Source organism: Eumetopias jubatus, unplaced genomic scaffold, assembly GCF_037043125.1.
Source record: "Eumetopias jubatus isolate StellerSeaLion01/CBP00866 unplaced genomic scaffold, mEumJub1_p1.0 scaffold_2, whole genome shotgun sequence".
In the NCBI taxonomy this organism is placed as follows: Eukaryota; Metazoa; Chordata; class Mammalia; order Carnivora; family Otariidae; genus Eumetopias; species Eumetopias jubatus.
Genome location: NW_028274808.1, coordinates 164386247 through 164400975, shown reverse-complemented (window position 1 = coordinate 164400975; position 14729 = coordinate 164386247). Strand labels below are relative to the sequence as shown.

General features: G+C 35.1%; 1 protein-coding gene across 5 annotated transcripts in view; it reads right to left on the bottom strand.

The window, feature by feature from the left end:
• GABRA2 (gamma-aminobutyric acid type A receptor subunit alpha2) overlaps positions 1-14729 on the bottom strand; it is a 124757-nt gene that overhangs the window by 13334 nt on the left and 96694 nt on the right. For all 5 annotated transcript variants that reach the window (XR_015767795.1, XM_028092551.2, XM_088021181.1 and 2 more), the window contains one exon: positions 5873-6075. Coding sequence is in view for 4 of the 5 variants with exons in the window: in XM_028092551.2 (XP_027948352.1) it covers positions 5873-6075 (203 nt within the window). In the remaining variant the exon portion in view is untranslated. The remainder of the gene's footprint in view (positions 1-5872; positions 6076-14729) is intronic.

The window sequence follows — 14729 nt, the reverse complement described above, 5'->3', positions numbered from 1 at the left end:
GGGACTACAAGAAACATCAATATGAAATTCATTACTGCGTTTATTGGGAAAATGTTGACATTACTTTCAACAGTACCCAGCTTTCCCTAATATAAAACCCATATGATATTGTTTTATATAATTCAGTGTAGGAAAATATTTTCCCTAAGAAAATTTATGCTCCCATTAAAAAAAAAAAAAAAAAAAAAGATAGTAACTCCTCCCCCTCCCCCCAAGGCCCATGGTTTACTCTGACAGCCAAGAAGCTCAGAATTTAAAACTCAGCTTCTCTAGCTCTGGACTACAGTAAATGTTCTGGCCCCAATGGTGGACATATTTGCATCTATTTTCCTTCCTCCTAATATCCTACTTCTACTTATGTTTTATTTTGTAAGAGTTTAAGTACATGCATTCTTTTGGTAAACTGCCTGAAATGCTTTTGGAACAAGGCAGGATGTTAAAAAATGCAAATAAATGAATAAAACACTTAAAATGTGATGTTTTCTATGAATTGCATGGCATGAATCACAAAACAATGACACATTCCATGTTAGTTCAGATATTATGTTGCTAAGTCTGTGTTTTAAGTAATTTAATATCTAGTGTGTTTCCATAGAATATACTTCTTTTGGCCAGTGTAGAACCACTGACTTAGATTTAGAAATGGAAATGATCTAGAGACTAGAGTTATTTACTTTTAATTTAATTCAAATAAACTATGTGCTAACTGTTATGCCAGGTAATAGAGAAAATGATGAGTAGGACAAAACTATTATCCTCTTAGATCATGTAGCCTACTGTTGGAAACAAAAATATTTACAGTAAAAGTATAATTTAATAAGGTTACACAAGAGGAATTTGTGTTGGGTGGCAATTACATTCATTTAAAAAGTTTCAATATTAAGTAAAATCAGATGGATATTAAGAAGTAAATAGGAGTTCATCAGTTAGGGAAGGAAGGAGGGGGCATTTTAGCAAAAGAAATCAGCACATCTAATGTCACAGAGAAGTGTAGTGGCATGGACATTTGGGGATGTTTGTAATGGCTAGAGGAAGAATATGAGCATGCACTTTAGCTCTGTGTTCAGTCTTGGATGCACCACTTATTAGATGTGATCCTGAGCAAGTAACTTTATGTAACCAATCCTATAGTTTCTCATTTCTATTTTTTTTAAAGATTTTATTTATTTTTGTTTATTTGTCAGAGAGAAAGAGAGCGAGCGAGCCCAAACAGGGGGAGTGGCAGGCAGAGCGAGAAGCAAGTTCCCCGCTGAGCAAGGAGCCAGATGTGGGGCTCTATCCCAGGACCCCGGGATCGTGACCCGAGCTGAAGGCAGACACTTAACCGACTGAGCCACCCAGGCGCCCCTAGTTTCTCATTTCTAACACAGAGATATTCCCAGGCACATAGTAGGAAGTGCACAATAGATAACAGTAATATTTTCTTTATTATTCAACATATATATATATAAACTTATGAGAAAGCTATATATAGTTTATAGATATATATATATATAGAAAGCTATATATAGCTATATATAGACCATATTAGCTGGACAGCTTGAAGAATTCATTAGAGTTCAGCAGTTAACATTAAGAACTCAACAATTCCTTAAAGAGATGAAAAATGAAATGATCAGAGTCCCATTTAGAAAGATGACCCTAGCACTAACGTGGAGGACATATTGGAGAGAAACATGACTAGGGAGTGTGAGAAATAAAGAGACTGAAAATAATGAGAGACAGTGAGGGCATACTTCATGCCACAGAGACAGTAAAACAGGCACCATCTGATGGAAGGTCAGATGTTAAGGGATACTTCCAAGTTGTTGGTATGTGTGATTAGGTTTTGCCATAGATAAAAAATAAATAAGTACATGTGGGCAGGGGAAAGATAGAAAATCAATTTAGAAGGTTTTATTTTTGTTTGTTCTTTCTTTAAAAAAAAAAGAGACACATAAAGATTGGGATGTTGTATTCACGTAGAAATGCCTAGGGAACAGGTTTGATATAGGATCTTGGAAGTTAAAAGGAAGGTATGGGGCGCAGTTGTAGATAAAAACTGTGGAAGGTAAGATAAAGGCATGAGCTGTAGATTTGATTTGGTTCTATTTCATTCATTCACTCCATATTTATTGAGCAACTACTATATACAAGACCCTGTGAAAGGGTCAAGGATAAATGATTTACTGAAATAAACATGGTCATTGTTATAATTATCAATGAAGGAAAGGAAACATAAACATGCAATTACAAACTGTGATAAAGGATCTAATGCAAAAGGGCAGGGTACTACATGCATTTACAGTCGGATCGAATCATTTGGGGGATGCAGGGTTCAGAAGCTTCCTGAAGATGGGCATTTGTGCTGAGGATGAGTAAGGCTTATCTATTTAGGGACAGTAAAAGGGTGGACAGTGTGCTTAGTGTTGCAGATATTCCCACAAATATCCCTTAAAGTAAGAATCACATAGTGATTAGTAAAGACAAAACAACAATAAAATAAAGCCAAATGACTGTCTTTGGGGAAAACAAGGGCAGATGCTAGGGAGACTGGATCTACTCTGAACTCAGGCAGAGACTCTCAGAATGGAATGAAGAGAGGCAGCAGGATCCGAGGGCAAGTGGTTGTATTCTGAGGGCAGTTTTAAAGCAGGAAAGAAGAGAAAATGCTGCTGAGCTCTGAAACACAGAAGTATTCAGTGGGTTCAGTGAGGATCCCTTGAGAAAAATGAAAAATTATTATCTGATCTGAGTATGTGGAGGTTATGGGTGTTCTTCAGTTAACAGGACAATAAATGGAAAGGAAATCAGATTACAGTGGGCTGAGAATTAAATTGAAAGTGAGAACAGAGACATTGTAAGAAATGCTTTCAAAAAGCTGGAATGGAGAAAAAGGGTAGAATCTGAAGGTGGGGGAATGGGTGACCTAGGATCTGGAGAGAGTTTTGATTTCGCCTCATGGTAAATTAAGCATATGAGGCATACTCCTTAACTGAAAGGAAGAAGGCAGTCAAAAAGTAGAAGATGACTTGGAAGGAAGAAGAAAATACTAACTGATGGTTCAAGGCTGAGAAAAGAACAAGAAAGAAAGAGATGAAGAGCTGGAGTGGAAGAATTAGTCTTGGTCATGTGGAAAAATGTTGGGTATCAGGGGAGGTTCCAGAAGAACTTGGGGAATTTCATAAAATGATACTTTTATATATAGAAGGGCATAAAAACTGGATTTGGATCTTTTGATCCAGCATTACATTTTTAGGATGATAAGGTTTTGTTCTCTAGTTTCACACCTGAGACTAAGAGTGGTATAACATCTTGCCCAAGATCACAGAGCAGGGCAGGTTGTGTCCTCTAACAGAGGGCTCAAATGCAGCTTGACTATGGACTGAGTGGATTTTTGTTGGGGCATAAACTAACTTTAAAGATCATCAGAGCACAATCTACATAAAAATTATGTGTTAAATATATAAATTTTTTTCCACACGTATACGACTGATATGTGTCTTTAAGACATTATTCTTATGAGGCAACATAATATTTGCCAGTTTACAAATGTTGAAGAACTTTTCATTTGCTCTTTGGATTGACAGATAATTTAACTGCATTTGCTTATGATACCAACTTCAAAAGCAGAGGACTTCTACCTGTCTGATAAAACTGGAAGGATGCCAATATGGGCAGTGGATGAAAACTCTGTAATTCAAGCAAATTATCATTTTCCACTTAAAAATTAAATCTAAGGAAAACTAAAGCAGAAGTAGCTGAAAGTAGACTATAGTGTAATATTTTTTCTGGCAGATATGCTAGATTGGGGCACTCTACTTGATTTCCTTTCATTTCTAAGGACCTGGTTATTTCCAAGCTAGGTTTAGGAAGGACCTCCCAAAATTCATTTGAATCAAGAAATTGGGTTGAGTACCCACTAATAAATTCACCATTGTCAAGTTCTAAAATCCATTCCATGAAGGCAAATTAGTCTTCTCATCGGTGTTGCACTGCCAGACGTAATAAGAGAAACTCATTTTTTCTTTTATTCAACAAAAATCTCTGAAGCGCCTAGCAAGTGCCTGCCATTGTGCTTGGCCCCTCTAGCTATGGAAAAGTGATTAAGAACAAGCAACAGGCTGAATGTAATGTTCCCTTTAACTTAACCATGAACTTAAACCACTTAGAACTGAAATAATATAGAATTTATTATTTTCCTGCAGATTAGGTTGGAACATCAATGATTTTGTCCTAGATTTGTCTTTGCTCTGTGTAATTTGGGATGTGGTTTGATTTAAATCCAATATTCCTTAGTACTAGGTTATTGCTTTTAGAATGCTTTATCGAGAATGTGTTTTTTTTTTGCATTTATAAGTACCTCTATTTTCCAAGTTCAGAGAGAAGGTATTTTATTTGATATGCCAAATCACAATGTCAATTTGACTGGCACCCTCATAGCATTAAACAGTGACATATCAATAAATATCTATACAGAGCATCTATACCACAAACAACTATCTTTTGTGACATATTTATAAACATGTCTGGCATTTATAAATATAACTGACATTTAATCTTCAAAAAAAGTTAGTATGAAAGTGCATGTATAACTAATATAACTAAAAAAAATAATTGCATAGATAGCAATGAAAAAGCAGTAGATTATATGGAAAATGAAAACATAAATCAACAGTAAAATGTAATGGAAATGCTGAAATAGCACAGAAAATTAATCAGATTCCCTTTAATATTCACTCAGTGCCTGTTAGTATGCAAAACATCACTTATAAAATGAAAAAACCCAGCACTTATTAAAACTGACACAGTTTATAAAATTAAGAAAAAAGAGCAAGACTTTTAAATTATAACATCAACCACTTATATGCTTAAACTGCAATATGGTCCTAGAAATGAGAAAAAATTATATTTAAATAACTGATAAAGAAGTAAAATCATCAAGTATGTTATTCCAAATTTAATGGAAGAAGTATTTTAATAGATATATTGTTAAAAAGCCCTCCAAGTAGAACTGCACTATTAAGAAAACTTTCTATCTCATTGTGATATATCCCAAGCTTCCTCTTAATGCAGATGAATAATAATCTATAAAACAAATGAAACAGCTATTATATTAATGCTCAAAACTCCCATTAGCTTCAGTACTTGCAACCTAAAAATGGACACCAATAATTACCAAAGAAATTAACCTTAAAAACAACTCTCATAGACTACATGAGCAACTTAAAATTTCTAGGCATTCCAGCACCTATTTACTTATTCCATACAACATCGGAGAGAAAATAATGTTGCCTGAAATTTTATATCCAAGCAACAGAGATGGGGGTAGGTGAAGAGTAACCCAATCCACTGATAGGGCCTGAAATTCTGTAACAGGTAAAGCTAACGTCCACTTTCTTTTCCCAATCTCTCGATTATAAAGCAGTGTGGTATTTAAGAGCATGAATTTAATGGTCAGATAGATCTGCATTCAACTATACTTATTAACTAGTTGTGTGAGCTTGGGCAAGTAACTAACTTCACTAAGCCTTAGCTTCTTCATTAGAACAATGAGAATTAAAAAGAGACCCTAATCATAAAGTTTAAAGGTTCCATGATAGAACATGTGTAAAAAACTTAGCACAATGCCTGACACACAGTCAGAGCTCCACAGAGGCCAGGGAGTTTGAACAGAATACTATAACAAGCACTCCTAAAGAATTTCAGGCAAGAGCATACTTTAAAAGAAATCTGTATTATTTATAAATATCTATATCTACGACATAGGTATAAAGACACAGACAATTTACATTTGAATGTTCTTCATGTCAATTTTTAGGAACGTATTTATTACAAGCTAAATCTGTTAGGGGATTCTCTTAATCGTGGTGAGAAGGAAGTTCTCACTTACCTTGTCATTCACTACACTCTTCCCATCCCAAGCCCATCCTCTCTTGGTGAAGTAGTTAACAGTTGCAAATTCAATTAGGGCCGAGAACACAAATGCGTAACAAACAGCAATAAACCAGTCCATGGCAGTCGCATATGCCACTTTGGGGAGGGAATTCCGTGCACTGATGCTTAGAGTTGTCATTGTTAGAACAGTTGTTACTCCTGCAGAAAGACAGGAATCAAAAACATCAACAGATACTAACAAGGCAGAATTGGAAATATTCTTTTTTTCAAAGCTACTTTCACGGCCAGTTCTATCCATTAAAAACAAAAACAAAAAAACTGGGGGCGCCTGGGTGGCTCAGTCGGTCCTTCGGCTCAGGTCATGATCTCGAGGTCCTGGGACCCAGCCCCGCACTGGGCTCCCTGCCCAGCGGGAAGACTGTTCTCCCTCCCCACTCTCCCTGCTTGTGTTCCCTCTCTCGCTGTGTCTCTGTCAAAAAAATAAATAAAATCTTAAAAAAAAACAAAACAAAACTGGAAGAACAGTGCAAAGTTAATTATCACAAATGGCTATTATAATTCTTGAAGTAATCACTCTGAAATGCCTTCAGTTTTCATTTTTGTTTGTATGAATCTCCTTTTTCTCTCTTTAGTGTTGCTAAGGTGAAAACGACGGATGATATTGAACGTAGAAATTCCTATGAGGAAAGCAGTTACTTTAAATTGATCCATTAAGCATTAACATTAATTTTTTAAAAATGCTACACAAAGCCTCACCTGAATTTGTTCAGCATTTATTTAAATCATTCTCAGCAATGGACCAATCATCCACACCAGTGATCACAATGGGACTATGATTAAGAAGTTCTTTATTCTAAGTATAGCTACCTAAATATGAAATTAATTCGGATCACTTGGCATTGTGAGCACAGAATTTCTTTCATAATGAAGCTTAGAATCTATAGAAAATAAAACAAGCAACTAAATCTCAAACTTTATAAAAATGCAAATCACTACTTTTAAGGAATATTTTATGCCTCTGTTGGTTTATAAAGTAATTTAGTCCCTTTCATTGTAAAGCTTTTCTGCCAGTAGTCAGGGAAGTCACAATAATTAAGTAAAAAGAAAGCAATAACTCAGGAGGTAAGTTGCAATATCAGCCGTCAAAATGTCTGCAAATACCTGTTTTAACAGAGATCCAATAGAAGTTTAGTTATGTACATTAGTAGGTACATTAAATTAAAAGAGTTAAAATGCTAAAGAAATGTCCATTCATATATTAAAGTTTTATTGTGTTGTATTTTTTGCTTTCCCTTAAGATAAATAAAGCGGCTTTTTCTTCTAATCTACAATAGAGTTAGTAATTCAAAAGAGCAAAATAATTCTATTTAATCATGCATGAATGCATCTAGGAATATGATGGTAGTAGTAGGAATAAAAGGTAGAAAAATAAACTTAGTTCACCTGCTGCTAAGTCAATATTAAAAAACACATCTACAGAAACACATTGCTCTTTCATGCATCAAACTGAAAGGTTTTAGATCATGAGGATGTTTTATTTTGAGAATTTGGGACAGTAGAATAATTAAATAGAAGACAGGAGAGATACAACCACACACACCCACAACCGAAACCATATCTTCCTCCAACCCCTATATACATGCCCACGTGCGCATTCGCGCGCACACAAACACACACACACAAACACACACAATATAGCAATGCAAATGACAAATCAATATATGAAAATATACTTCACTAGCAGTTAAAGAAATACAAAGTGATAATGACATACCTTTTTAAAACCAGATAGTCAGCAAAATATTAGCAAACTTTAAAAAATTTATACTGTGGTAGTATTGAGGGACAATGGACACCTCTCAAATTGGTGTCATAGCAAAGAAACTGTTACCTAATCCAAAGTCATAAAGATTTAGGCCTATGTTTTCTTCTAGGAGTCTTATACTTTTAGTTCTGACATTTAGGTCTTGGCCCATTCTGGAATAATTTTTATGTATGGTGTGAGGTAGATGTCCACGTTCATTCTGTGGCATGTGGATAGCCAGTTATACCGTACCATTTGTTGAAAAGACTTTTCTTTCCCTATTGAATGGTGTTAGGATTGTTGTTGAAATCAACAGACCATACCGTAGCAATTTATTATATATGTCTCCTGAGGCAAGGGAAACCAAATCAAAAATAAACTATTGGAACTTCATCAAAACAAAAACTTCTGCACAGTGAAAGAAACAACGAACAAAACTAAAAGGCAACCTATAGAACGGGGTAAGATATTTGGAAACAACATATCTGATAAAGGGTCAGTATCCAAAAATATATAAAGAACTTATCAACTCAATACCCCCCAAAATGGGCAGGAGACACAGAAATTTTTCTAAAGAAGACATACACATGGCCACCAGACACACAAAAACATGCTCAACAGCCCTGATCATCAGGGAAATACAAATCAAAATTACAATGAGATATCACCTCAGAATGGCTAAATTCAACAACACAGGAAACAACAGGGGTTAACGAGGATGTGGAGAAAGAGGAACCCTCTTACAATGTTGGTGAGAATGCAAACTTGTGCAGCCACTCTGGAAAACAATATGGAGGTTCCTCAAATTGTTAAAAATAGAACTACACTATGATCCAGCAATTGCACTACTAGGTATTTACCCAAAGAATACAAAAACACTTAACTAAAAGGGATACATACACACCAATGTGTGTGTACACATTGGTGTGTATGTATCTATAGCATTATCTACAATAGCCAAATTATGGAAACAGCTCAAGTGTCCATCAACCAATGAAACGATAGAGAAGATGCAGTGTGTGTGTATATATATACATATATATATACATATATATGTATATATATATAAAATGGAATATTATTCAGCCATAAAAAAGAATGAAATCTTACCATTTGCAACAAAGTGGATGGAGCTATAGAGCTAAGAGAAATAAGTCAGTCAGAGAAAAAGAAATACCATGTGATTTCACTCATGTGTGAAATTTAAGAAACAAAACAAACAAGCTTAGGGGAAAAAAAGAAGAGAGACAAACCAAGAAACAGACTCTTAACTATAGAGGACAAACTGATGGTTATCAGAGGAGAGACGGGTGGAGGGATGGGTTAGATAGGTGACAGGGATTAAGGAATGCACTTGTGATGAGCACTGGGTGTTGTATGGAATTGTTGAATTGCTATATTGTACACTTGAAACTAATATTACACTGTATGTTAACTGGAATTTAAATAAACACTTTAAAAAAAATCAACTGACCATAGATATATGGGTTTGTTTCTGCACTTTCAATTCTATTCCATTAATCTGCACATTGATCCTTATGCAAATTTCAGACTGTTTTGATGACTATAGCTTTAGAGTAAGTATTGAAATTGGGAAGCTTGAATCTCCCAAATTTCTTATTCTTTTTCAAGACTGTTTTGGCTATTCAGGGTCCCTTGTATTTCCGTGTGGTTTTATCATAAATTTGCTGATTGCTGCAAAAAAAAATTGTTGGAATTTTGATAGGTATTGTATTTAAGCTACAATTTGGACACGATGACCATCTTAACTATATTAAGTCTTCCAATCCCTGAACATGGGATACCTATTTATCATTTACACACACACACACACACACACACACATATATATATGTAATCTATTTAGAGATTCTTTAATTTCTTTTAGCAACATTTTGTAGTTTTCAGTGTACAAGTGTACAAGTCTTTCACCTTTAAATTTAAATTTATTTATAGGTATTTTATTTGGATGCTAATATAAATGGAAATATATCCTTAATTTCCTTTTCAAATTGTTCATTGTTAGTGTATAGAAACACAACTGATTTTTTGTGTTGGCCTTGTACCCTGCAACTTTGCTGAATGTATTAGCTCTAGTAGTTTTTATGTGGTTTACTAAGGTTTTCTATATATAAAATCATGTCATCCATAAATAGAGTTCAAATTTTCCTTTCCAAACTGGATACCTTTTGTTTTTCTTACCTAACTGCACTGGCTGGGAACTTGCAGTATAATGTTGAATAGAATTGATGAAGGCAGACATCCCTATCTTGTTACTAACGTTAGCACAGAAGCTTTTAATCTTCACCTCTAAGTATGATGTTAACTGTGGGGTTTTCTTCTATCCACTTGTATCAGTTTGAGAAAGTCCTTTTCTCATGCCAATTTGTTGGGTGTTTTTATCATGAAAGGATGTCTTGTTTTGTTTTTTAGTGTTTTGAGATGATTGTGTATTTTTTCCATACCCCATAAATTTGTTGTTTACACTGATTGATTTTTGTATGTTGAACCAAACTTTCATCCTGGGATAAATCCCATTTGGTCATCACACGTAATCCTTCTTATATGTGGCTGGTTTCAGTTCGCTAGTATTTTGTTGAAGACATCTATATATCTAAGGGATATTGATCTGTAGAGTTGTTTTTGTTGTTGTTTTTTGTTTTTTTTACTTGTTATTTCTTTGTCTGTTTTTGGTTTTCTTGGTAAATGGTCCCACAGAATGAGTCAACTAGGTCCCTCATTTATTTTTTCAGAGTTTCAGAAAGAATGATGTTAATTCTTTTTTCAGTATTTGGTCAAATTCACCAGCAAGGCCATCTGGCCTTGGACTTCTATTGATTTTTTGTTGTCGCTCACTTCATAGCTTTATTTGTTGTACATTTGCTCAGACTCTTGAGTCATTTTTGGTAATTTATTGTGTCTAGGAATTGGCCCATTCTAGGTTATCTAATTTGGGGGGATACAATTGTTCACAGATTCCCTTAGAATCTTTTTTATTTCCATAAAGTCAGTAGTAATGTCCCCTCTTACTTCCTAAAGTTTTGAGTTTTCTCACTTTTTTCTTGGTCAGTCTAGCTAAAGTCTTGTCAATTTTGTTGATCTCTATGGTAGTGTGTTGATTTTCTCTAATGTTATTTATATTCTCTATTCCATTGATCTCTGTCAAATTTGTATTAATTCCCTTCTTTTTGCTTTGGGTTGTGTTTGCTTTTACAGAAGCAAAGGCAGAAGCAAGGAAAACATTTGCCTGTAAATGCTTTCAGGGGCATCTCCCCCATAGCAACTTTTGCACTAGGGAATTCTGAATCAGGATTTAATATACAAAGACAAGCTTTTTGCAAATGTCTTCCAGAAAGACACCATAAAGTGATGACAATATTTTCTGAAGGAACTCCACTTTCCTCCCCCTAATACCAGGAGACTTTCAGTTGGAATGTCTTACTCCACCATTTTTGCTGGTATCTACCCCAAGCCCCAGCAATTCTAGATGGGGCAGAGAGTATAAGATACTGGTTAACAGCGTTGCTATGTCCTCAGATGGCCTCACAGTCAGATGGCCTGGGTTTGAATCCTGGCTCCGTTACTTGCTGTTTATGTGACTTTGAGCAAGTTCCTCAACTATTCTCATTACTTCCCTAAACTACAAAACAGAATTATGAACTATACCTTCTTCAGAGGTGTGTTGTGAAGGTTAAGTATGCATTTGGCACAAAGCCTGGCACACTATAAGTATTCAATAAATGTTAGCTATTTTAATTCTTCTTGTTTTTGTTATCACTACTGCTATTATTAGAAATCTATCTACTGAAATGACAACAGGAAAATGTATAGCGATAAATGATACACAAGGCTCTTTACATGAACACAGTTGTAAAAGTAAAAACAGCGGCAAACACTGGCATATTCATTGATTGGGAAATAGTTTAATAAGTTATTGATTACCTACACTAGTAATACCACAACAATATTACAAAGAGTTAGGGAGGGTTATTCATTGACTACAAATCTATCTACAATACATTTTGCTTCAAAGCATTTCACGATTCAATTTTCATGAAAATATATGCACTTGGATTTGTGTATCAGTATAGATATACCTGCATAAACTTAGTAAACAAAAAATAAAATAAAAAAAAGGAGACTTCAGTTATCACCGTGGGGAGAAGGTATTTTATGGTTTGGATGGATTAAATATAAAATGGACTTATGACTGATTTTTTATTGTTTTATTTCTTTGGTATTTTACCAGAAAAACATGAAAAGATAAAATCTGTAAGGATATAACCTAAGATGGTAGTATTAGTTACTTTGGGAAATTAACATTGAAGGGAATCCATTTTTTCTTTTTTTCCTACAGTGAACTTGCTTTGCTTTTGTGATAAGAAAAAAAAAATACAAAATTTTTAATTTAAACAAGGGCTACTTGATGACACTTATCATTCATTTGCAGTTCAAGTGTGAATTTCTGGGAGTGACTGATGGATACATTAATGCTAATTTAAAGAAAATCTATCAAAAAATGCAAGTTCAAATTATGGCAAGCCATAAATTTAATTATGATTCTAATTCTACACTGCTAGTTTAAAATTAGATCTGGTTCTGGCCATTCAAACCAATAAAATATTATAGCAATTCCAATATCAATCTATCTACTATGAGGCTATTTTTCACCATATTCAAATCTTCCCCATATCTAAATTTTATTTTCTTTCATCTGATTTTGTAAACTTGGGAATAAAATTGTTAACATTGACTGTAAGTTTCTACCTCTTTCCTCCTTCCCCTTTTTTTCTTTTCACTGGAAGGATGTGATTCTCATACTCCAGCTTTTCTGCCTGCTAGTTCAGCTTTGCCTGTTTCCATCACACTATAATAGAAAAGCTGGGCATTAAATAAAGAGGTGCACTTACCTGGAAAGCTCACAGACCTTCCACATGCTCGTCCCCCCCAACAATGGGCATTTTTCTGTACCTACTAGGGCCTCCAAAAATGAATGTTCCCACATTTCTTTAGCAAATTGTCTCTTTCCTTATCTCCTCAGTGTGACTGCCACAGCTCAATGCCTCCTTGGGAGGTTTCAGTTTCCTTTTCAGTAAAATAAAAGTCAAGTATCTTAAAGTGCTTTTAGCACTAAAATTCTATGCATATTTGAAATACGTGACCATTCCCCATACACAGGCAGTATCTCGCATACAGCTCTTTGATATTCTGGTTTTATTCTATATTAATATTTCTTATTTTGAGGTGTAGGTGCCAAAACCTCGACTCATCCTAGCCGAGCAAATAGTGCCAAAGTGAGGTAATGCTAAGTGCTGGGTGCAAATATGCTCCAGGAGAATAAAATCAAATCAGGGGAAGTGATCGCAGCACAGAGATTGACATTGTGAGCTCCATGGCCAGATGCCTAAATCTTAATCCTGTGATCTTGGGGACATTCTCCAGTATCCTCAACTGTGAAGTGAAGATTAAGAAGAGCATTTTCCGGGGCGCCTGGGCGGCTCAGTTGGTTAACCATCAGACTCATGATTTTCGCTCAGGTCTTGATCTCAGGATCATGAGATGGATGGAGTTCTGCTTCGGGCTTGAGATTCTCTCTCTCTCTCCAGCTCCCTCTGCCCCTCCCCTTGCTCACATACACACGTGTGCTCCACCCGCCTCTCTCTCCTAAATAAATAAATAAAATCTTAAAAAAAAGAATAGTGTTTTCCTATAGTGTTGATATAGTGACCAAATGAGTTACTGCATATAAAGCAGTGCCTCTATTATAAAAAGATATCTCAGTGCATGTGCAAAAAAATATTACCCTGAAAGCGAAGTCAAGACAGAGTTAAGTCAGAGAAATAAAATGAAATGAACAGACCTGCACCCCTGAAACAAATAATACATTATATGTTAATTTAAAAAATAAATGAAATAAAATAAAATACAATCCTCCTTTAGACCTTTATCCCCATCAAATGCTTGTGCATGCGTGTTTGTGGTTGGGGTGTGGGGTGGAAGTTAGAAGTCTCAGAAACCAAACAGGCACAAAAACTGCCATAGAACACAAATGTAAAATTGTTTGATACCACCTGCTGGTTACTGCTAGAAATGGCAGAAAAAAACAGACATTCTGATAATACAAGTGCTAGATTTTTTTAACACAAATAGAGTATGAGTGAACTATGAAAGGTTACAGTTTTATTTTATTTTTAAGGTTGCAATTTTAACTCATAACTGTGCTACATCTGAATGATAAAAACATTGAAACTTCATGCTAGAGACAAATTACAACTTAGATATCTTGTCATAAAACCTAATTAAGTCAAACTCCATTAATTTAAAATTTGTAAGAATTTAGAAACTATCAATTATAATCTAGAAGAAAGTGTTTGAAAGGGTACTTTTAATGTGCACAATACTGTGAAGGATTATATTTTTTCTTTTTGCTTACCTGAATGTATCCTGGATTTAATAAATTTAAAACTCATTATCATTCTACTCAATCCTTTTCTTCCTGAAGCCCCTTTCTCAGTGAAAGGTCCCAGGTGCCTGCGATCTAAAGCCATTTTAATATTAGAGGTTGAAGTTGCAGTGACATGAATATTTTCTGTTTGGGTAATTTGTCAGTCTAGGCAACATACTGTTTTCTCTATCTCAGATCTTTCCTTCTTACTAATCCCTCTTTTTAAACTTAGCTAATTCCTATTTCTTCCCTAAGTAAATTATTGAGTGCCTACTAAATGCCAAGTATTTTTGTGGGCACAGGGAAACACACCAATGAACAAAATAGCAAAGATTCCTGCACCCTGGGAGCGTACATCCTGCTAAGGCTGCAGTATACAGCGCAGCTTGCTCATTCTGCAGGATTTCACCCCTAGAGGCATCTGTGATCTGGTCTTACACATACCTCTATCAAATTGTCTCTTTCTTGAATTTTATGTTCGTTTACATGACTGTATCCCCCCAGGAAACTATATGGAGTAGAGCCCTGTTTGTCTTCTCCTCCAGTGGTAAAAGGGTGCTCAGTAGAGAGTAGGAGGTCATTAGATAGTTTTGAAATGAATCA